The sequence below is a fragment of the Apodemus sylvaticus genome, chromosome 6 (genome assembly GCF_947179515.1).
Source record: "Apodemus sylvaticus chromosome 6, mApoSyl1.1, whole genome shotgun sequence".
NCBI lineage: Eukaryota > Metazoa > Chordata > Mammalia > Rodentia > Muridae > Apodemus > Apodemus sylvaticus.
The window spans coordinates 68041784-68065587 of NC_067477.1; the positions used below are offsets into that span (position 1 = coordinate 68041784).

Genomic DNA, 23804 nt, shown 5'->3' on the forward strand with positions numbered 1-23804 from the left:
GACAAGGAATACTCTGTAATGAGAACAGCTCTGTTTTTATGGTGCTCAGTCATTAGCACCCCAAACTGAGGTAGTTATTACTTCCCCAGCAGTAAAAGCTTGATTATAGACCCTGTCTGCTTACTGTGTGAAGGCTCTTGGTTCCTGAAATTTTCACAGGCAATATGGTATTAATGGTGATTAATCATCATGTAACTCAATACAAAGACAAGAACATTTACTGTGACTTCCTGGGAGTGGGTGTACAGTTTTTTAGGGGCCCTCGGGGCAAGGGAACTGGTCCGTTCTCCCGGTGGCCATGGGGCCTTCCCAAGCCTGAGCTTAGCAGCTGTGAGCAGCGACTATTACTCTGGGCGACCCTCCCTGTTACCTAGAGCAAAGGATCCTGCGTCCTTTCCGCGTCAGGGACAGCTCCCCCCTCCAGGAGCGGGCAGGGGGCGGAGCTTGCTCGCGGCTCCGCCCTCGGCCCCACCCGCGCGGCAGGCTCGGTTCTTGGCCTTGCTTGTGCGACTGCGCGAGCCCTGGACTCGAAGCAGCCATGATGGTGGGTGTTCACGGCGGCGCCGAACTCGGGGCGCGCGGTGGGGGCGGCGGGCGCGGGGACGGCGCGGGCTGGGCGCTAATGTCTCTCTTTGTGTCTCCCCCTTCCCTTCCTCCCCTTCGGTGTGCTGGGCCCGCCGACCCTGCAGGAAGGCCTGGATGACGGCCCCGACTTCCTCTCGGAGGAAGACCGCGGAGTAAGTTGTGTCTTCTGTCGTCTAGGACCCTCGGTCCCTCCCCAGCCGTGGCCTGAGGGGTCGCAGGCTGCGCTGCCGCCCCGCGTCGCCCTTCCGACCTCCGCGGCGCGCGCCCCGCCCTTCTGCAGCCCTTCTTCCCTGGGGTCGGGCTTCTTGGTTCCGCTGGTCCCGTGGCCGCTTTCTCGCCTTGGGCGGGCGATCTAACCCTGTGCTGAGCTTGCTTTTCCCAGGCCCCGCTGCAGGTGGGGTGGCGAAGGTGGTGGCCGGGTTGGAACGCCCCCATCCTTGACTCTCTGGGCCGGGAAAACCATTTTCAGACCTTCCCGGTGATACTGGCAAAAATCTTCTTTCTGTGGCTTTCTGGAACCTCGTTTCTCCTTTCTCTGCTGAATGGTATGGATTTGTCTAAATTTACTCTTTTGTAATGATTTTTTTGCAGTCAGCAAATCTCAGTCGTGCCCTAAAAGATTTTGCAAAGAACTGATAGTCTTTGGTATCTTTACTTTTTCTAGTATATTCCTCAACCCCATCCTTTTCAGGGTTCTCTCGGTATTGTTTCCCATCTCTAGCTCTATCAAGGTATGACTTACAAAATAATAGTTTATATACAGATGTACAGTGTGATATTTTTTGCGTGTAGAGGTGGTGAAATAATTACCATTGTCAAGTTAATTAGCATAGACCTCACTCAGGACCTCACTCGGGTGCCTTCATTTTCTTTGAAGAGAACACTTGGTCTACTCTTAGTAGAGTTTCTAGTATGCATTATTATTATGCTTTTATTATTATTATTATTATTATTATTATTATTATTAATCACTCCACTGGACATTAAGTATTCAGAACTTAAAACTGAATTAAAACTTATATCCTTTGACCGCTCTCCCCTCCACCTTCCTCCCCCTTGTTGAAAGGTCTCCTTTCTCCCTTCTACTTCACCCCCCCACCAGTGCTCCATTTGTCTTAGTGAAGGGTAGCAATGCTTGTCGTGTCTTATACAGGTGCAGGATTAAAAAATACTGCTACTGAAGTGTGATTGTCGCTAAGCAAAGTTTCATTGTCACCATTTTATCATTTAACAGTTCACGCTTTCTTTCATTTTGTTTTGTTTTGCTTGAGATGTGTTTCCTTGTGCAAGGCATTTTTCCTGCCTTCCAAGTGTGGGTGAGAGGGGGCATGTCACCCGGCCTAGTTTCCCTTTTGTTTTCTATTTTGCTTCTACTTAATCCATCCTAAATAATGTGAGAGATGCAGGTGTTAGTGGTTTGGGATAGATGATAAACAATGCAGGATGCTGTTGTTGGTAAGAGATTCTTTGTCTGTGTGTGGTGGGGAGGTCCAGCAGTGTGCAGGTGCCTGCAGGTCGCACGGTGTCAGATCCTAGAGGCTGGCGACAGGTGGTTGAGAGCAGTCTGTGTGGATGCTGGGAACTGAATTCAGGTCTGTAAGAGCAGTGTGCTCTAACTTCTGAAGTCATCTCAGCAGCCCCCGAAGCAGAGTTTTAAGAAGTTAGTATCGCAGAGGGGCCCATCCTACTGCTGCTCCGTTCCCTTCCTCCACATAGCTGCCTTTCTGCTTTGCTGTCATATGTAGTCCATTGCAGAGAACAGCTTCGTAGACTCAGCTCTCTCCTTCCGCTTACACGTGGGTTCTGGGGTTGAGCTCAGGTTGTTAGCACACACTTTACTTACCATCTTGCAGGCCAAGGTTGGGGTTTAATAAAGCTAATACAGACTTAAACATGAGGGTTAGGAGAGAGCCATTCCCTCAAAAAAGACAGACACACCCAAGAGCATGGGGTGTAAGTTTCTCTAAGGTGTCTTTAAAAGACTTGTGGTGTGATATAGACTCATCAAGGGAGACTTGAGAGTAGCAGCCAGATGTTTTTGTAAATGGTAAATTAACTCCCTCAGTTTACATAGCAGCATGATATGATTTCTGGTTTCCAAAATTTAACTTCTAGTTAACTATAAAACAATGTTTATGTATATTAATTACAAAGTATGTGTGTGTGTGTGTGTGTGTGTGATTTTTGGATAAGACAGATTTTTGGATAAGACAGAATTTACTAATTGTATTTTGGAGTTTGTTTTATTTAATGTTTGAGACAGGGTCTCGCTTTGTAGCTGTGACTGACTGGGAACTCATAGGTATTTGCTTGCCTATTCTTCCTCAGCACTAAGGTTAAAAGCATGAGCCACTGCCCGGCGTATTTTGGATTTTAAGGGAAAAGAAGTGGGGTTGAAAATCAGTGGTGAGTGTAAGACCTTGGCCTAGATCCTTGATACTGGATATAAAACAGGATAAACTAGCAGTTAATTGATGAAATAAGATTAGTTTTAGCTGAGTTAAACTGATTGTTCTAAAAGCATGTAGTCTCCTTTGTTTAGATAAAAAACTGTCTTTTGTAGTCTACCTTAAAAAACAAACAGGAATTGTTCTTGTTATTTTTGTTTGTTTGATTGGTTTTGGTTTTTCAAAGCAGGGTTTCTCTGTGTGGCCCCAGCTATCCTAGAACTCACTCTGTAGACTAGGATGGCCTCAAACTCAGAGATCCACCTGTCTCTGCCTCCTAATCTCTGCTGGATTAAAGGCATGCACCACCACAGCCTGGCTAAAGTGTTGATTTTTTTTTTTTTTTTTTTTGGTTTTTTTTTTTTTTTGGTTTTTTGGATTTTGTTTTTTTGAGACAGGGTTTCTCTGTGTAGCCCTGGCTGTCCTGGAGCTCACTCTGTAGACCAGGCTGGCCTCGAACTCAGAAATCCGCCTGCCTCTGCCTCTCAGAATGCTAGGATTACAGGTGTGCGCCACCACTGCCCAGCTGATTTTTTTTTTAATACTTTTTAAAAGATTTATTTATTTAGTTTATATATGTGAGTACACTGTAGCTGTCTCAGACACACCAGAAGAGGGCATCAGGTCCTATTACAGATGGTTGTGAGCCACCATGTCGTTGCTGGGAATTGAACTCAAGATCTTTAGGAGATCACCTCTTAACCACTGAGCCATCTCTCCAACCCCAATATATTTTTTTTTACATTAATGCTATGAAAAGTGGAATGTTTTCTATTGTATTGGTGGCTTTTTGCCTTTGTAAAATTTATGTACAGAACTGAAAGTACTTCAGTGGTATGTCTGAGAACTTTTCACGTCACAAAATTAGAGAGAAAGCAAAGGGCACAGCTGCCCCAGGGTAACTGGAATGTTGTGAATAAAAAAATTATTTTTAGTAGAGCAAATGTCAATTTATTAAGGAAAAGTGAGAGTGGGAGGGGTTCCAAGGCGGCATGTAAACACACACACAAACACAGCCCAGGCTAGAGGGTGGCCCAGTGGTACAGCTTGTCCAGCGTGGTTCTGGGACTGGTTCTGGACTTCTCTCCCTGAAGTGGAAACGCCATCATGACTTAGGCTGTGTGCCGCAAGCATGGGTCCCACCGGGGCTGAACTGCTGAGGTCCACCCTGGGATGCAGATGATGGAGCGAAGACCACTTCTCACAAGGCACCCAGCGACTGACCTCCACGTGCGTTCTGTGCCCGGCCTCCTCCCTCTCTTGGGAAAAGGAAAATGTTTAAGAAAAAAAGGAAAAGAGTAGAAAGCCTGAATCTCTAAAAAGAAATGTTGTAGGCTGTTATACCGTCCAGTTCGTCCTTGCTGTGGCGCTGTAGAACTGGTGAGTCAGCGGTTAGGGCTGGACGTTGTGTTGAGCACTGTGCCAACTATTTAGCCAATACCTGAAGAAAGCCTAGTTTTTCTCTCCTTTTACATTTATTCCTGTGTCTGTGTGTGTGTGTGTGTGTGTGTGTGTGTGTGTGTGTGGCGGTGCCATAGGAGCGTGAGCGTAGGAACCAATCACAGAGCAGCAGACACGCGCAGGCATGCTGCCATCCCTTCAGTTCCGTGTTTGGACACAGGTTAGAGAACAACCTTCAGGACGCCATTCTGTGCTGACAGTAGGTCTCTGGGCTTGAACTCAGGTCAGCAGGCCTGTACAGCAAACACTTCCCTTACTCAGCTCTCTCGCCCTGGTTCCAACAGCCCATGAAGTTTCTTGTTCACTGAAGTTTGATTACTCTTGCACATTTAATTTGCTGTTTCCTCATTTTTGGAATAGAAGTGTCTGGCCTGTTTAAATTTGCATGTGTCATGACTGTCCTGTTAGAAATAGATCCCAGCAGTCAGATTTTAAGGCATTACAGTTTTCGTTTATACTTCAGATCAGTAGTTCTCAACCAGTAGGCCGTGACTCCCTTGTGGGAAATCTAAGGACCCTTTATCAGGGGTCACCTAAGACCATCAGAAAACACAGATATTTACATTACCGCTCATAACAGCAAAGTTAAGTAGCAACAAAAATAACTTTATGGTTGAAGGTCACCACAACATGAAGAACTGTATTAAAGGATTGCAACAGTAGGAAGGTTGAGGACTACTGCTTTAGATCATTTTGCCCAGCCTAAAGAAAAGAGAAAAGGGACTCTCCTCCCCCTCCCCCTTCACATTGTGTATGTTTGTTTATCTTGTGTGAGAGATGCATGTGTCAGGTGTTGGTTCTCTCCTGCCATGTGGGAGCTCACCTCAGACTCCTTCACCCACGGAGCCAGTGCACCAGCCTCTCTCCCCTTCCTCCCTCTCTTTGTTTTGGTCTTCAGCTAGATCTCCCTATATACCCCCCAAACCCTGGTTTTCCTGCCTCCCCCTCCCAAGTACTGGGACTGCCTGTGTGCACCATCACATCCAGCTTTTGAAAGGGAGTCTGAGGAAAAAGTATAAAGTGAGTGTTTGATCTAGGTAGCAAAAAGAAACCTTAAAGACTCAGAAATAACACTGGCATGTCAAATAATGAGTAGGTAAAAGTAAAGCCAGTATTTTAAAGGAGATCTTTTAAAGCAGATGTAGGTTTTCATCCATGGTATTTTATCAGGACAGGCTCAGGACAAAAAGAAAATGTTTTATGATGACTAAAAAGGAAGGCTTAAAATAGTATATTTGGTGACATATACCAGGAATCCATGTTCTTGAGAGAACTGAGGCAGAGGGATGGCTGGACTAAGAGTGGGCTCTACCCCCAAAAGTTAAGAAACGATACAACCTCACAGCATCACAGCTATGGGCAAAGCCTGGTTTTCTTCAGCTCCACCTCTTCAGGAGCCATACAGGGAAATGAAGGACAGTAACATATCATTTAATAAACAAATGAGTCCTTTGACCTGGAACATCACTATGTTTTGATGTGCAATTCGTGTCAGAGTGATGGCCTAATTCCCTTTGCATGTGCTTTTAATTCTAAATGGTATCTGTTTTAGACACAGCTGTAGTGGGCGGGGCGCTGCGTCTTCTGGACTCACCTCTTAGTGGTGTCTTACTCCAGCTGTGCAAAGAACACTCGGTCAGCTTAGTCACACACAGATCCTCAGATCAGAGCAGTAATGGAGGCCAGCTTAAGTTCACCTTGGAAAGTTTTGCTGTATCTTTTAAAAACTTGTAAGACTTTTATTTATTGTTAATTGTCAGGACATCTTCATGAAGTTGGTTCTTTCTACCGTTCCGTAGGTTCCAGGGATAGGTCATCAGGCGCTCAGCGTGTGTGGTGGTGTAGTTTACTTTCTATTGTGATACAACACTGATCAGAGCCACCCTGGGAAGGAGAGGCTTTCTGGCTTACAGGTTATATAATCCATTTGTGAGGGAAACCAGGGCAGGAGCTCAAGGCAGGACCTGAAGCAGAGCTGTGGAGGGTGCTGCCTGCTGGCCTGTCAGCTGCTTCCTACCCACAGTGGGCCAGTCTGATGAAGTCAGTTCTTCAGTTAAGTTGCTCTTTTCTAGTGACTCCTGGTCTGTGTTGACAAAAATCAGCCCAAGTAGCAAGTGCATCTCATTGGCCCTCCATCCTTCTTCCCTGCAGCCTCGGTGTTTCTCTGGTGTAGCAGAACTCACTGCTACTCTTCTGTCCTTCTGGCTTCCGTTCTCCCCTATTGTTTTCTCAGCATCTCATAATTAAAATCAGCAAATCACTTCACTTCTCAAAAGGACTCTCCTGTACCCCATTTCTTCTGGAGTTAAGTCCAGACATCTTATGCTCTATTTATTTATCAGTGTTGACAACTCTTTGTGGCTGCCCATGCCTCTCCCACCCCTCACAAGCGCTGTCTGTCTGTCCTTGAAGCACCTCTGCACTTTGTCTACTTGGTATATGCAGTTCAGTGCTGTGAGGGGCTCCTCACACATTTTCTTTTTGTTTTGTTGTTATTGTTGTTGTTGTTGTTAGACCGGGTTTCTCTGTGTTGCCCTGGCTGTCCTAGAACTCACTTTGTCAACCAGGCTGTCCTAGAACTCAGAAATCAACCTGCCTCTGCCTCCCAAGCGCTGGGATTACAGGCATGTGCCACCATCACCCAGCTGGGAATTCTTTTAAAACCTGGAACAAATATTAGCGTTATCTGTGTGCCTGTACAGTATTTACACATTCATACAGATTCAGAAGGATTAAAGAGCTGGCTGTGGTCATCTCTAGCTGGTAGGAGCTGTAGTTGACACACTGTTGAGCTCCAGTTCTGGGCTCCTGACCTTTTTGTTGCCATGAATTTAGCTCCCCATCCCTCTTTAAGTAGAAATAATTTTGTTTTTGAGACAGTCTGCCTCTAACTTAGGAGATCTGCTTTACTCTGTCTTTGGAGTGCTGGGATGAAAAGCCACCATGGTCATCTTAGTTGTATTTGGTTCTTGTTGTATAACCCAGACTAGCCCCAGACTCACAGCAGTTCTCCTAAGGGGTGGGATTCATTTTACTTAGAATACAAAGCATTGGATTCCCTTGTGGTATGGTGCAAAGACTTCTGTGCTCTAGATGACAAGGGCCCGTGGCAGGACCGCAGTGAGCCAGAGTCATAGTGGACTAGAGATGATGTCAGGTGAGATGTTAGAATGCCCAGTGGATTGCTGCAGTGACTTTGGCTCTTCCAATTGGAAACCTTTTTGAACTCAGGAATAATGTCTAGAGTAATGAGATTGTAGCGCTGAGTCTATAAGGAACAGTTTGCTGAAGGTCAAAACAGAAACAAGAAACCAGCAGGAGATTATAATAATTGTTATTTTTCTCCTTCCTCATCCAGCTCTACATACTTTCTAATGCTAATGCTTTTCTAGCAAAAGAAACTGATTAATTTTGTTAATATTTATTTATCTTGTGTCGGCATACATGTGTATGACAACTTGCTGAAGTCACCTCTCTCCGTCTAGTACGTGGGTTCCCGGTATCAGATCAGGTCATCAGGCTTGTCAACAAACACATCTACCCACTGAGCCATCTTACCACCCTGAAAATGTCTTTTGGTCTAAGTAGTTATAAATGGAGAATTAACCACCTAGCAACTGGTCAGCATCTTTTTTCTTTTTGTGTTGTGGTGCTTAGAGCCTTGGTCTTGTGCGGCCTAGGTTGGCTTCAGCTTCCTATATAGGTGAGGATGACCTTGAACCTCAGATCCAGGGGATTCCACCTCCCTAGTGCACCACCACTCCTGGCTTAGGGTCTTTAGGTGATTTTCATCATCTTAAGGTTTTGTTATTTGTTTTCGTTTTTTAAAGTGTGTATTATGTGTTTATAGAAGGACCTGCAGTGCAGGTGCCCTTGAAAGCCAGAAGGTGTTGTATCCTCTGCAGCTAGAAGAATTATCAGTAGTTGTGAGCCACCATGTGGGTGCTATAAATCAAATTTCTGTCCTTTATTCTTTGGAAAAATAGCAAGTACTCTTAAAACGGCTGAGCCATCTCTCCAGCTCAAGATCTTTAAATTTTTATTTTATTTATTTGTATGGATTTTTTGAGACAAAGCTTGTTATGTAGACCAGGCTGGCCTCAAGCTTCCAGAGATCTGCCTGGTGCTGCCAGCCCTGAATTAAAGGTGTGCAGCACTTCGCTGGTCTTTTATTTTTAATGATACTGTACTTTTTGTTGCTTACCGTTTACATCCTTGTCTGTCTGATGAAGAACCACACAAATGTTTAACCTACTATCTCTGAAGTACAAAGTTTATTGGGTCAAATAAAGATTAAACCAGTTAAAGTCTAGTTAGAAATTTCCTCAAACTGAACTCACTAGTTGCAGAAATTTGATTAAATGTTGGTGATCATAAGATCTCTCTACATTAAGTCTTTCCCTTATTAAAACCTTTTAAAGTCACTGGCTTTTCCCTCTGAATGGAAAACAAAGTCTACCTGAGAAATCTGTATAATTTATGTGGTTGGCATTAAATTTACAATGTTTTATGATGCCAAAGTGCAAGTTCTAGTGTGGCGGAGCTACACCGAGGGTGACACTTGCCGTTGACACTTGCCTCTCACAGCACACAGCACACACACTCCCCACATGGTCACAAGCCGCACACAGGAACTAAAGGCGGAAACGTAAAGTTTATTAAAGGGATGCAGAGGAACTCTCTGAAAGTGAAAAAAAAAACTTTCATTATCTCAGTTTGGCATTTTGCAATGTGATTTTTAAGACTTGCATATTATATGTAAATCATACCTAAAAATTATAATCATGGACTAAATCAACACTTATGGATTTTAACTTCTTTGGGGGTCAAACAGTTCATTTACAGGGGTTGCCTAAGAGAATTGGAAAACATAGATACATTATGATTCATAACACCAGGAAAATTTTAGTTATGAAGTAACAATGAAAATAATTTTATGGTTGAGGGTCACCACAACGTGAGGATCTATATTAGAGCATGGCAGCATTAGGAAGGCTGAGACCCACTGGATTAAATAAAAGTTCTTTATGTGACACAGGGATATTTGTAAAGATAGAATCAAAAGTCTTTTGGGGCTTGGTGGTGGGTTGGTGCCTATGGTTCCTTTGTACCTGTAAATACTAGCTCTAAGGAGCCCAGCATTCAAGGTCAAACAGGGCTGTAAAGTGAAACCTGTCTCAGATAAGCCAAGCTTTGTGCCTTTGATGAAGGGGGAGGGCTTTGTATTTGGTGTAGAAAGTGAGGAAGTTGTAGGAAAAAAAACTTTAAATTACCTGGAGTAAATCTTTGTTTTCTGAAACAAAGTCTCGCATAAAGCTCAGGCTAGCCCATTGCTTTTATGTAGCCTAAATAGCCACAGACTTGACTCCTGATGGGCCTTCTGTCTGTGGGATTTCAGAGAGCACCACCTTTCCTGGTTGTGGATTCTTATCAGTTGTGTTTAGCAAATGCTAATGTGGACAGTGTAAACACCTCTTGGGGAAGTGTGAGCTGGGGCTGTAGCTCACCTGGCTCACCTTGTGCTAGGATCGATGGTGATACCCTACCCCACCACGACCCACCCACCCTTGCATGCCTGCACAAAGAACAAAATAAAGGTAAAGTTATTCCCAAAACTATGATGAGTATACTGGCTTGCTTTGGGTGTTATAACAATTCACCTCAAATGGGCTAAAACAACAGTAATTTTCATTATTCTAGAAATTAGAAATCAGCATGACTGCCCAGAGACCCAGGATCTTCCCTCCAGAGTCCTCTAGGGTCTTATTCTTCTCTTTCAACTTAGAAGTAGGTGGCAGTATTGCTCTGAACTTTGCAGTTTTGTTGCCTTCTCTCAGTTGGATTAGTTCTTGTTTTGAAACAGGATCTCAAAACCATATAGCCCTGGCTGGCTTGAAACTTGATCTGCCTCTAATTTACAGAGCTCCACCTGCTTCTTCCTCCAGAGTGTAAGGACTTCCATACAAAGTCATTTGTCCCTAAAGACTGGTACAGGCTGGAGAGATGGCTCAGCGGTTAAGAGCGCTGACTACCCTTCCAGAGATCCTGAGTTCAATTCCCAGCAATTGCGTGATGGCTCACAACCATCTGTAATGGGATCTGATGCCCTCTTCTGGTGTGTCTGAAGACAGTTACAGTGTACTCATACATGAAATAAAATAAAATAAAAATGATTAAGACTTAAAGTACACCAGAATGGTCTCCTGTGGAAAACCCTAAATGAATCACATCAGCAAAATCCTTTTGGCCACATAAAGCCCATTTGCAGATTGTGGGGATTTGTATATAGATATTTTTTGGGAGCCATTAGCCAGCCTGCCACAGTAATTATTTTAAAAGTGGCTTGAACATGAGTTTAAATTAAAAAAAAAAAAAAAAAGGAAAAAGAGTCCCTCCATGTTTGGTGGTGGAGGTTAAGATGGAGTCTGGCTAGTCTTGTATTTGCCATTCTGCCTCAGATTCCTGTGTGCTGGGACCATAGGGGAGTGCAAGGCTGCAAGCCTGGTCTCTGCTGGTTTTCTCTTGTCTTGTTGGAAGAACACTGAAATAAAAGTATACAGAACCAGGTTTGGTAATACATTTTCATTCCAGCCCTCAGGAGGCAGAGGGAGTAGGATCACAAGTTTGAGGCCAAAAAGAGACTTAAAAAAAAAGACTGAAAAGATGACTCCTTGGTTAAGACCACCTAGCTGCCAGTAATGCAGTTCAAAGAGGGTCCTACGGCCTCTTCTAACCCTCTTGGGCTCCTCCATGCACATGGTACACATATTTATATCCAGACACACACACACAGATAAAACAGACATCTTTCTTTATGTTGTACTTTCTCTTTTTTAGCTTAAAGCAATAAATGTCGATCTCCAAAGTGACGCTGCCCTGCAAGTGGACATTTCAGACGCACTCAGTGAGAGGGACAAAGTCAAGTTCACTGTCCACACAAAGGTGAAGTGGGCCTTTGGACTCTGTGTTACTTTGGAAAGGCTGTTACTTGTGTAATATGTTGATTGAAACTTAAATTTTAAATATATTGGAAAGAGTCATAGGTCTTAATTGACTGTTATTTTAACAAACAAGATTAGGGAAGTTACTTTTTAAGTGTTTTTTGAAATAGTATGTAATTCTGCCTGTCTTGGAACTGCCTACGTAGACTAGGCTGGTGAAGTTACTTATTTAATGGTTTTAGGAATTATCATAGAACCTAGACATAAATTATATTTCTGCTTTCCTGTGTGTGTGTGTCTGTGTCTGTGTCTGTCTGTCTGTCTGTCTGTCTGTCGGTCTGCGTGTGCATGTACATATGTCTGACCAAGTAGCTTTGACTGTCCAGGAACTTACTGTATAGACTTTGCTCACTTCAACTCCTAGGTTGAAGTGCCTGACTCTGCTTCATGACTGCTGGGATTAAAGGTGGGCACCTCCATACCCAACTAAAGTATAAATCTTAAGGGACGATAGTACAATATATAAGTGCCTATTAACTTGTTTTTCAAAGATCCGAGGATAATTTTGCTTTTATTCAAGAAAATTGTTGTCTTTACAGAGTTCATTGCCAAATTTTAAGCAAAATGAATTTTCAGTCGTTCGACAACATGAGGAATTTATCTGGCTTCATGATTCCTTTGTTGAAAATGAAGACTATGCAGGTTACATTGTAAGTATGGGGCGGGGGTCTTTTTCTTTTTCTCCCCTCACCCCGATGTGCATGTATCTAGGTGTTGTATGTGCAGGTCCCCACAGAGGCCAGGAGAGATACCCTAGAATATGAGTTACAGTAAGTTGTAAACTGCCTGACATGGGTGCTAGGAACCAAACTGCTGAGCCATCTCTCCAGCTCTTAGTTTATCTTTAATGATGTATATGTGTATCTGTGTGTGGGTGTGTGCATGTGAGTACAGGTGCCTATGGAGGCTGAGGCATCGGATGTCCCCAGAGCTGGACACACAACAGTATCAGGAACTGATCTTGGGTCCTCTGCAAGACACTGGTATCTTCCCTGCTAAACATCTCCCCAGCCCGAGTTCTCGTTTTCTAAGAGCATTTTGGAAAATGGTTTCATTTAGCATTTTTAGTAACTGATGTGATTTATAAAATGGCAGCTGAGAGGCGTTGGCTTACCACCCTTTACCCTGGGCTGTCATGTCTTACTTTGAATCTGTTACATTTCTTACTTGATCTTGAATTCTTTGGGGTTTTTTTTCAAAATAGAGTCTTACTGTGTTGCTGTATTGCCTAGCCCCTTCCTGATCTGGAACTCACTATATATATATATGCATGTATATGTATATTTTCCAGGCTGACATTGAATCTGCAACAGTCTTTTTTTTTTATTTAAGATTTATTTTTATTTATTTATTTCATGTATGTAGGTACACTGTCACTGTTTCCAGACACACCGGAAAAAGCCATCACATCTCATAACAGATGGTTGTGAACCACCATGTGGTTGCTGGGAATTGAACTCAGGACCTGTGGAAGAGCAGTCAGTGTTCTTAACCGCTGAGCCATCTCTCCAGTCCAACCTCCAACAGTCTTGATGCTGCCTGTCAAGTGCTAGGATTATAGACAGGAGCTCTTCTGAGCTTGCTTAGCTACTATTAGATTGGAGTAGATAATTTTTTTGTTTTGTTTTGTTTTGTTTTGTTTTTATTTTTCGAGACAGGGTTTCTCTGTATAGCCCTGGCTGTCCTGGAGCTCACTCTGTAGACCAGGCTGGCCTCGAACTCGGAAATCCACCTGCCTCTGCCTCCCAAGGCTGGGATTAAAGGCGTGCACCACCACTGCCCAGCTGGAGTAGATAATTAATGAGGAAATGTTTTCTGGATTTGGACTCTGAGTGGGCAGGTACGTAAAGGTTTCTGAAGACATTTCGATCAAGAGTAATTGGTTATTCTTCCCCAGCTGTTGACATTTATGAATTCTCTGAGGTCATCACGACTTCACTGTGCCTCCATCCTGAGACCAGCACCTCCCTTGCTGTGTGTAGCTCAGGTTTTAATGCCTTCTTTTGCATTCTAATCCTGTCTTTCCCCCACCGCTTATGTGAGGGTGCCTTTTTTCGGCTTTCTCTACCAGGAGGCTAACTATTCCTCATCAATTAAGGCTTCATAAAGAATACAAATTATCTTTAAACTCTTTGCTCACCATGGTGCCTGCTGTATAGGAGCTGTTGAATGTGTGTACCCTGCACTGTATCCGATGCTAGCTGATGATGCTGTTACATGAGCTGTTTAATGTGTATACCCTGAACTGTATCCGATGCTAGCTGACTCTGTTCCTTTTCTCAGAGCAATTTGTTGTTGTTTGATTTGTTTCTTTAACTAGGGGGACTGGAGAGATGGTTCAACAGTTAGGAGCACTTGCTGCTCTTGCAGAGACCCAAGTTCAGGTCCCAGCACCCACATGGCAGCTCCCAATATCTGGGAACTCCAGGGATCCTATGCCCTCTTCTGGCCTCTGTGTGCACTAGGCACACATGTGGTATGCAGACATAATCAGAGGCAAAACACAAATGCACATCAAGTTTTTTAATTAAAAAATTTCAATTCATATTTATCTATTTGGGTTTTTTAAGATTGAAAATAGATTTTTTCATCTAATCATGGTTTCCCTTCCTTCATTGCCTCCTATATTCTCCCCGACTCCCCACCTGTCCATCCCCACATCCATCCATCCCTACACCTTCCTGTTTAGAAAACAGACAATAAAAACAAATACGGAGGGGGCATGAGAAGCGTGTGCATACACACATATTCAAAACCAGAATATATACATAAGTGAAAGAGTGGTAGGGTTGAAAACGCCCGGGGAGAACATCATGGTTAAAACACACATCTATAAAAAATGCTATCGAATTCATTTGTGTTGGCCATTTGCTGCTACAGCGGGGCTTGCCCTTAAGTGTGACTTTTATACACAGTGAGGCTCTGTTGTAGAAAACTAATTTTCCTTTGAGAGAAATTATCAATTGGAGATAACTTCTTTGCTAGGGCTTAGACCTGTGCAGACCCTGTGCATGCTGCCAGTGTAGAAGTTCATATGTGCATCAAGTCCTGTTGTGTCTAGAAGGAGTGAAGGCCTTGTTTCCTTGGTGACTTCCTCAGAGCCCTGGGAGGGAGGGTTTAAAGACATCCGTTTAGAACTGGGTGTTCCCCGGTCTCACTCTGTACATGGTCCAGTGGTGGCTCTCTGTCCTTGTCCCCATCATGGACCAGTGGTGGCTCTCTGTCCTTGTCCCCATCAGCTTCTCTGATGGCTGAGCATGATGCTGATCTGCTTCCAAGGGCGCGGCCACTGTCTTTGAGGCAAAATCTTATGTAGCCAAGGCTGGCCTTTGGTTTGCTATTGGCCTTTGGAGTGCACCAGCTCCGTTAGTGTTGGGATTAAAGGTGCATGCCTCATGCCTTTCGGTACAGCAGAGCTCCTACCCCAAGCCAGTGCCCCACCCATTGAGGACTGTGCTAAAACAGACAAAGTATGATGGGTGCCGGCCACTTGGAGGGGTGAGGCAAGAGGGTTTGGTTTTTTTCAAGATTGGCTTACTCTATATAAATCTGTAAGCCAGCCAGGTTGGCCTCGAACTCACAGAGATCAGCCTACTTCTTTCTTCCAAGGGCTGGGATTGAAGATGTGGACCACCACCACCAGTAGAACCCTCAGATCTTGATTTCTCAAACTGGAGATGTTTTCTTATCTGAACCTTGGCATTTCTGGTGCTCAGTTCATATTTTATACTTTGGCATTATCAACACAGTGTTGTATTTTGTTTGAGTTTCACTTGTAATTAAGGCTGTACTCAGAAGTATTAGATTGGCCTCACATTTGCAGCCATCCAACTTCAGTCTCCTGAGTGCTGGATCCATCATCCTCAGATGCCGTGCACAGTACTTTAAGAAATGGAACAGGGCTGGTGAGGTGGTCATCAGGTAAAGTGTCTGCCACCAAGCCCTGAAGGCCTGAGTCTGACCCCAGGTCTCAGAGGGTGGAAGAGGAGAACCAGTTCCTGCAAGTTGTTCTCTGATCACTGTACATGCTAGGACTAGTGTGTATACACACACACACACACAAATATTTAAAAAAATGAAATTGTTCCTTAAAGTTAGTTATTTGGTTTTGTTATAGATCCCACCAGCACCACCAAGACCTGATTTTGATGCTTCACGGGAAAAACTGCAGAAGCTTGGAGAAGGGGAAGGCTCGATGACAAAGGAAGAATTCACAAAGATGAAACAGGAACTGGAAGCGTATGTGATTTTTTTTTTCTACTTTTGGGGATTTTTGTTTGTTTGTTTGTTTGTTTGGTTGGTTGGTTGGTTGGTTGGTTGGGTTTTTTTCGAGACAGGGTTTCTCTGTGTAGTCCTGACTGTCCTGGAACTCACTCTGTAGACAGACCAGGCTGGCCTCGAACTCAGAAATCTGCCTGCCTCTGCCTCCCAAGTGCTGGGACTAAAGGCGTGCGTCACCACTGCCTGGCTTGCTACTTTTGTTAAATGTGCTCTCTGATACCCATTTCACCATAGTGACTGAAGGTCACAGGGTAAGTCATATCAGTCTGTTAATGACCATGCTCAGAGCCTCTTCAGGAAAAGTATACCATTGTCTTCACTGTCAGATTTTAAGTTAAATAGATTCTGAAAATTGTAAATTGAGTATCTAAAACCTTATTGAAGTAGTAGGAAGGCAATATGACTTTTAAAACAGTATACATTTTCTAAAAATTATTTATAAGGCCTCAGTCATACTAACCTCACCCCTCCAAGTGGCCGGCCCCCATCATACTTTATCTGTCTGTTTTAGTACGGTCCTCAAAGGGTGAGGCACTGGCTTGGGGTAGGAGTTTTGCAGCACCGAAAGGCTGCCCATGGGGCATGCACCTTTAATCCCAGCACTCAGGGAGCTGGTGCGCTCTATACAGCAAACCAAAGGCCAGCCTTGGGTGCATAAGATTTTGCCTGTCAATATGTATCTGCTCCACAACTTCCATTTCTTATAGATAGTGTGCTGAGTAACTCTTACGTGTTTTCTTGTATGGCCTGGTCTGCAGAGCGAGCTCCAGGACAGTCAGGGCTACACATAGAAACCCTGACTCGAACAAACAGAAAACAAAAGATAAATAACAAACTAAAACAGTCATGGTGGTGCATGCCTTTGAACCAGCACTTGGGAACAAAAGCAGGAGCATCTCAGATGGAGTCTCCACTGTGGATTCCAGGCTGACCAAGGCTACACTGTGACTTCTTGTTTCAAAAACACATCAACCAAAGGAAAAGAGCCTAGTCATAGTAGCACCAGCCAGCTAGGTCTGCTGGCTCAAGCCTTTAATCCAAGCACTGCCAAGGCAGGGACTGGCAGGTTTCTGTGAGTTTGCGGCTAGCCTGCTCTACAGAGTGAGTTCCAGGTCAACTGGAGAGACTCACAATCTCAAAAAACAAACAAAATGGGGGGGGGGGGGAAGGCACAGACCTCTAATCCCAGTACTTGGGTGGAGGGTACTATTAGTAAAAGCAGGAGGATCAGGAGTTCAAGGCCAGCCTCAACTATATAGTGATTTTAAATCTAACCTGGCCAGGCAGTGGTGGCGCATGCCCGTAGTCCCAGCACTCTGGGAGGCAGAGGCAGGCAGATTTCTGAGTTCGAGGCCAGCCTGGTGTACAGAGTGAGTTCCAGGACAGCCAGGGCTATACAGAGAAAACCCTGTCTCAAAACAACCAAATCCAAAAAAATCCAAAAAAAAATCTAACCTGGGCCACATAAAACCCTGTCTCAGAAAAAAAAAACAATAACAAAAAGTGTAAAGTACATGTATATTTCATTTCCTTTCCTCTGCCAGTTCTAGGTGACCTAAAGAAGACAACTAGGACCACACCAATGAGAATAGTTAGACAAGTTTTTTTCTCATTAATTTCTTTTAGGGGGCTGGAGAGATGGCTCAGAGCTAGAGTGCTTGCAGCTCTTGCAGAGGACCAGAGCATATCAGATGACTTACAACTGTAACTCCAGCTTTGGGGTATCTGACAGCCTCTTCTGGCCTCCCTGGCAATCGAACACGTGTGCACAAACACATGCAGACCAAATTATTATTTTTATATATACTCAGAACATATTAAGTCCTTGAAATTTTGATAATTTTTACTTTTAACATATTTGATAAAATAGTTTGACTCTCTTTCGAACTTTGTAGTTTTGGGAGGTGTGGAAATTTCCTCTAGTCTTTATGATAGGAGGCATGCCATCATGTGTGATCTTGCATCCCAGAGCATCCGCCCGGCTACCGCCTGCCACCAAGGTGCTCGTCAGCCACCTTTCCAGATCTTAGGTGATGATCCCTGAACACAGTATGGCCGGCTCTCCCTTTGCGCATTTTCTTTATCTTTATCTTTGCTTTCAAGCATCTAATCACAGTGCTACTAAACTCCTATTCAGAATGCTGAGTGAGTTATTATGAAACAATAAATGAACAGAGTAGATCGTTGTTAGAATGTAAAGTGGCACATCAGAATCCTGTCAGTTCTGGGTGCAGCAGTAGTCCAATGCGACTAGAAGCTAGAACCTAGAGGAACACATTACCATTGAAGCTCTGGCTTCCCCGGGCCCTGGTCATGTGGTCTGGTTAGGGGTTGGAGAGCAGAATACTGGGTTTGCCCTACTGCCACCTTCATCCTCTGCACCTTTCTTTTTGTCTTCACTGAGTGACCACCCTCCCAGAGGTCAAACTGCTCCCAACGCTGACCCTGTTGGGGTGCTGGTAGGTAAACTTATGCTTCTTGTATGAAGTTGAAGCAAGAATTTCAGACTTTTTTCTTGACTGGTTACCACCACCACCACTGCACACACCCACACACATACACACATACACACATACACACACACACACACACACACACACACACACACACAAAACCAAAACTGTGTGTGCTGCTCTATGGTTGTTTGAATTCATTGATAATATAACTTAAACACATTTCTTCAATATAATGTCATAAGTAGTTGCTCTGTGGTATATGTGTGTGAAAATAATATTAACACTGAAAAATGATTAATGAGATTTGGGTATTTTTTTGCATATTTATATATTTAGGCTGAAATCATATAAAAATTGTGTTAAGGTTGTATCAAATAATTACTCTATACCTAAAAAAACAAATACCCCAACCTAACATCAACTTCATAATAGAAAAGTTTATAAAGAGTTGAGATTTTAACATTTAGATACAGTAAATACTAAAATAGCATGAGTCTTTCTCAGATATGAATCTTAAACTTTACTTAACAGTTCAACTAAATGCTTTGTTGATATGAATTATGTCTTTGCATTTTTAGTTTTATATTCAGAATGCTCCAGCAAATGGAGCTCGGGATGAGTTTATAGTTGGATCCATTGTTCACTCGTATTTTCGTGTTGTTTCCAGTGAATACCTGGCAATCTTCAAGAAGACAGTTGCGATGCATGAGGTGTTCCTGTGTCGTGTTGCAGCACATCCTATTTTGAGAAAAGATTTAAATTTCCACGTCTTCTTGGAATATAATCAAGATGTGAGTGTCAAATTAATGAAAGCAGCAATGGAAGTTGTTACTGCTTATTTTATTAAGGGTTTGGAAGGTGGGGGAGGAGCCCTGCGCTGGCCTGGCTGGGCATGATGCCAGCACAGGACGCGTTAGAGTCGGGGAGAGATAAAGAACTCCGTCCGCCTCCTGGGACCTGAAGGTCACACTTATGTTGCCGGGGACACCTTTAATTTTTCAGGGTCTGAATGCTTTGATTTTTCACGGCAGTTTAAAGTGCCACATTTTCAGTAGCGAAGTACAGTTTCAGTAGAACTTGAGTGGATCAGTTAAATCAAGTTATAAATTGAACTTCCATAATCCAAAAGCCTGAAATCAAAAACTTTGTTTCTCTGAAACAGAAACCAAGGTATCCCAGATTGACTTCAAACTCTGTGCAGCCCTGGATGGTATAGGATGTCTGCTCCTCTTTTCTATCCTGATTGCTGTGATTATAGGCATGTGCTGGTATGCCAGTTTGAATGTGGTGTGCGGATATAGCCTAGAGATTTATTTAGCCTCCCTGAACCGAGCTACATCCCCAGCCCCAAACCTTTTTTTTTTTAATTTTTATTTTATTTTTTAGTCTGTATTTTAGGCTAGTCTCAAACTCAATAACTGTCTCTGCTTGCTTACTTAGTTTTAAAATTACAGGCATGCAGCACCAGAGCCAGACTGAAACCTAAACCTTTTATTTTATTTTATTTTATTTTATTTTATTTTATTTTATTTTATTTTATTTATTTATTTATTTATTTTGTTTTGTTTTTTTGGATTTTTTTTTTTTTTTTTTTTTTGAGACAGGGTTTCTTTGTATAGCCCTGGCTGTCCTAGAACTCACTCTGTAGACCAGGCTGGCCTCGAACTCAGAAATCCGCCTGCCTCTGCCTTCCATAGTGCTGGGATTACAGGTGTGTGCCACAACCATCCGGCTTAGGACCTGAATTTAATTCCCATCACCAACATGGCAACTCAACAACTGTCTATAACTCCAGATCCAGGAGATTAGACATGCTGACACAGACATACATGCAGGCAAAACACCAGTGCACATGAAATAAAAATAAATAAAAAAGTTTTAAAAAGTAAATAATTGTAAAAGGGCTAAAGATATAACGCATGCTCATCTGCACGAGAGAGCCTGGGTTCCTGAGCTCCCAGCCCTCCTGGCTGCTCTGGAACTCCACACTAGGAGCTGACCAGGTTGTCTCCTGATGCTGAGGTGGTGAGATGCACCAGTATTCCTGACACCAGCGCTTTTTTTTTTTTTTCAAAGATTTGGGACTGGAGAGATGGCTCAGCGGTAGTTAAGAGCACTGACTGTTCTTCCAAAGGTCCTGACTTCAATTCCCAGCAACCACATGATAGCTCCCAACCATCTGTGATGAGATCAGATGCTGCCATCTTCTGACGTATTTGAAGACAGCAACAGTGTACTCATATACATAAAATAAATAAAATTTAAAAAAAAGATGTATTTATTTTATGCATATGAATATACCACCTTTGCTCTCTTCAGACACAGCAAAAGAGGGCACCAGACCCCATTGCAGATGGTTGTGAGCCACCATGTGATTGCCGGGAATTGAACTTAGGACTTCTGGAAGAGCAGTCGGTGCTCTTAACCACTGAGCCATCTCTCCAGCCCCGACTCCAACACTTTTTAAAGAATTTTTAATTACATCTATTTATTGTATGTGAGTACACTTATGGAGGTCACAGGATGATTTGTGAGAGGCCTTTCCTTCTACCATGTAGATTCCAGAATTGAAGGCAGGTTGTTAGGTTCAGTAGTAAGTTCCTTTACCTACTTAGCCATCTTCCTGGTTTGATAATGTGGGTTTGTCCTTTATTTAATACAGTTTATTACTCATGCCTTCTTTTTGACTAATATTTGAAACAGCTATTGGTAGCATTTGAGTTGTCAAGGACAGGAAGTTGTACTTTTTTAAGTTTTTAACAAAGCCAGTGTGGTAGACTAAGAAGAAGCAGGTGGCTCTCTCGAGGCCAGGCTGGGCTACATAGAGACCCTGTTGTCGTCTTCCGCTCCCCACACCTGCCCTAAAAAAAAGGAATAGAGATTAGATTTTAATTTTATTTTGGCCTTGCCTTTTGAAACAAGGTCAGTTAGCCTCAAACTTGCAGAATTCTCCTGCTTTGTGTCCCTAGTGTTGCAATATAGGTACATGCGACCACACCCAGTTAGAAAGTAGATATAGTTAGTGCCTTCTACTGACCATTCAGTGTGCCTCTCATTATGTTCCTGTAGAGAGGCTGAGTAAAGAGGATGATTTATGTAGCATTTCTGTTTGTTTTGGTTTGTTTTGATTTGTTTTGGTTTTTGGTTTTTTGGATTTGATTTTTTCGAGACAGGGTTTCTCTGTATAGCCCTGGCTGTCCTGGAACTCACTCGGTAGACCAGGCTGGCCTCGAACTCAGAAATCCGCCTGCCTCTGCCTCCCAGAGTGCTGGGATTATAGGCGTGCGCCACCATCGCCAGGCCTTCTGTTTGTTTTTAGACTAGGTCTCCTTATATAGCCCTAGCTCTAAAGACCAGTCAGGTCTCTTAACTCAAAAGATCCCCCAACTCTGCCACCAAGAGTGGTGAGACTAAAGGTGTGTGCATCGTGCCTGGCTGTACTTTAGGTTTTGGGTTGTTTTTGTGTTTTGTTTTGTTTTGAGACAAGGTCTGTGCTGTTCTGAAACTCATTATATAGACCAAGCTAGCCTTGAACTCAGAGAGATCCATCTGCTACTGCCTCCCAGTCCTGAGAGCAAAGGTGTGTGCCATTACATCTAGCTCAGTTCTGGTTTTCGGGGGTTTTTTTCCTTGCTGTTGGGTTTTTTTTGTTGTTGTTTTTATTTGTGTTTTTGTTTGTGAGCCTGCTGAGCCATCTTTTCAGCCCCTGTTTTTTTTAAATAATTATATTAGTTGAGTTTTTTTTTTCCTTCTTGTTTGCTAGAGGTTTGTTTCTTTGTTTTTAACATTATAATTGTAGCATTTTCCCTTCCCTCTCCTCTCTGCAAACCTCCCATGTGCCCCTCCCCTGTCTCCTTCAAACTCACGGCCTCTTTATCAGTCATGGTTATTGCAGCATCTATATATTTGTATATATATATATATATTTCTAGACCTGTTGAAGCCATATAATGTTTCTCCCTCCCTCCCTCCCCCCCCCCCTCTCTCTCTCTCTTTGGTTTTTCAAGACAGGATTTCTCTGTGTAGCCCTGACTGTCCTGGAACTCACTCTGTAGACCAGGCTGGCCTCGAACTCAGAAATCCACTTGCCTCTGCTTCCCAAGTGCTAGGATTAAAGGTGTGCGCCGCCACTGCCTGGCTACGGTTCTACATTTTGATTGGTTGTGCTTTTCTGTAGTGGTATCCATCTGTTGCAAAGATGGGTTTCCTTGATGAGTGAGAACTACAATTATCTATGGATAACATGTTTATAGACTGTTGTTAGGGACTGTGCTGACTTAGTAAACTATTAAGTTGTAGATTCTCCTACAATAATCATGATTTCATTAGCTCTGGGTAGTTAGCTAAGTTTTCAGTACCAGGCAGGGTAGTTAGCTAAGTTTTCAATACCAGGCATGATCCCTCTTATTGAATTGGTCTTAAGTTCAGTTAGAGAGTTGCTGGCTACCACCAAAGTATATGTGCCGCTATGGCGTTTGCAGGGTCACCAAGCCATGCTGGTTGTTCCTGTGGCTCATAGGCATCGTAGCTAGGTAGGGCCTCCTCTGGAAGCGTACATGACACCTTCTGGTACCATGAAAGCTAGTCTTCATGGACAGGGAATTGAGGTCAGTTCCAGCGCAGAAGCCTCTGGGCTTTTTCTGAAGTGCATAGTATCTTCAGCAGTACAGACTTACCTCTTACTTATGGGGGTGTAACCAAGAGCAATAGCAATATACTATGTTTAGGATTCTCACAGACATCCCTGCTGAACAAACAACTCAAGGCTTCTCAAGTTTAATATGGGGCTTTTTGTTTTATCCAGTAATCATTCATGCTGTTCAAAGTTATCTTTTGTCTCCCTTGTACTTTTAAGTTGCCAACCCCAACCGAAGACAAACGGTCCTGTTCTGAGTAAGGGGAATAAGAAAGTTGCGTTGGGTTGGAGAGATGGCTTAGCGGTTAGAAGCACTAACTGTTCTTCCAGAGGTCCTGAGTTCAATTCCCAGCAACCACGTGGTGGCTCACAACCATCTGTAATGGGATCTGATGCCCTCTTCTGGTGTGTCTAAAGACAGCTACAGTGTACTCATATAAGATAAATACATAAATCTTAAAAAAGAAAAGAAAAAGGAATTTTCCTAATGTATTTCAGACCTAGTAGAGAATTGTAACAATGTGTTGTTGTCCACTACATTTCTTTTTTTATTTTTTATTTTTTTAATATATTTATTTTATGTATATGAGTACACTGTCGCTGTCTTCAGACATACCAGAAGAGAGTGTCAGATCTCATTACGGATGGTTGTGAGCCACCACGTGGTTGCTGGGATTTGAACTCTGGACCTTTGGAAGAGCAGTCGGTGCTCTTAACTGCTGAGCCATCTCACCAACCCCTTGTTTCTTTATTAAGATTTATTTATGCCGGGCAGTAGTGGCGCATGCCTTTAATCCCAGCACTTGGGAAGGCAGAGGCAGGCGAGTTTCTTGAGTTCGAGGCTAGCCTGCTCTACATAGTGAGTTCTAGGACAGCCAGGGCTACATAGAGAAACCCTGTTTAACCCCCCAAAAAGATGTATTTATTTGTGCTTCTT

The 23804-nt window shown here is 43.3% G+C and overlaps 1 protein-coding gene across 2 annotated transcripts in view; it reads left to right on the top strand.

Moving 5' to 3' along the window:
* The first annotated feature begins 336 nt into the window (after positions 1-336).
* Positions 337-23804, top strand: part of Snx6 (sorting nexin 6) — a 40522-nt gene continuing 17054 nt past the window's right edge. The window contains exons 1-6 of one of the 2 annotated variants that reach the window (XM_052185858.1): positions 337-544; positions 690-737; positions 11331-11435; positions 12034-12144; positions 15612-15733; positions 18899-19022. In XM_052185858.1, the coding sequence (XP_052041818.1) occupies positions 539-544; positions 690-737; positions 11331-11435; positions 12034-12144; positions 15612-15733; positions 18899-19022 (516 nt within the window). In that variant the 5' untranslated portion in view covers positions 337-538. The remainder of the gene's footprint in view (positions 545-689; positions 738-11330; positions 11436-12033; positions 12145-15611; positions 15734-18898; positions 19023-23804) is intronic. The other variant, XM_052185857.1, reaches the window with a different exon arrangement.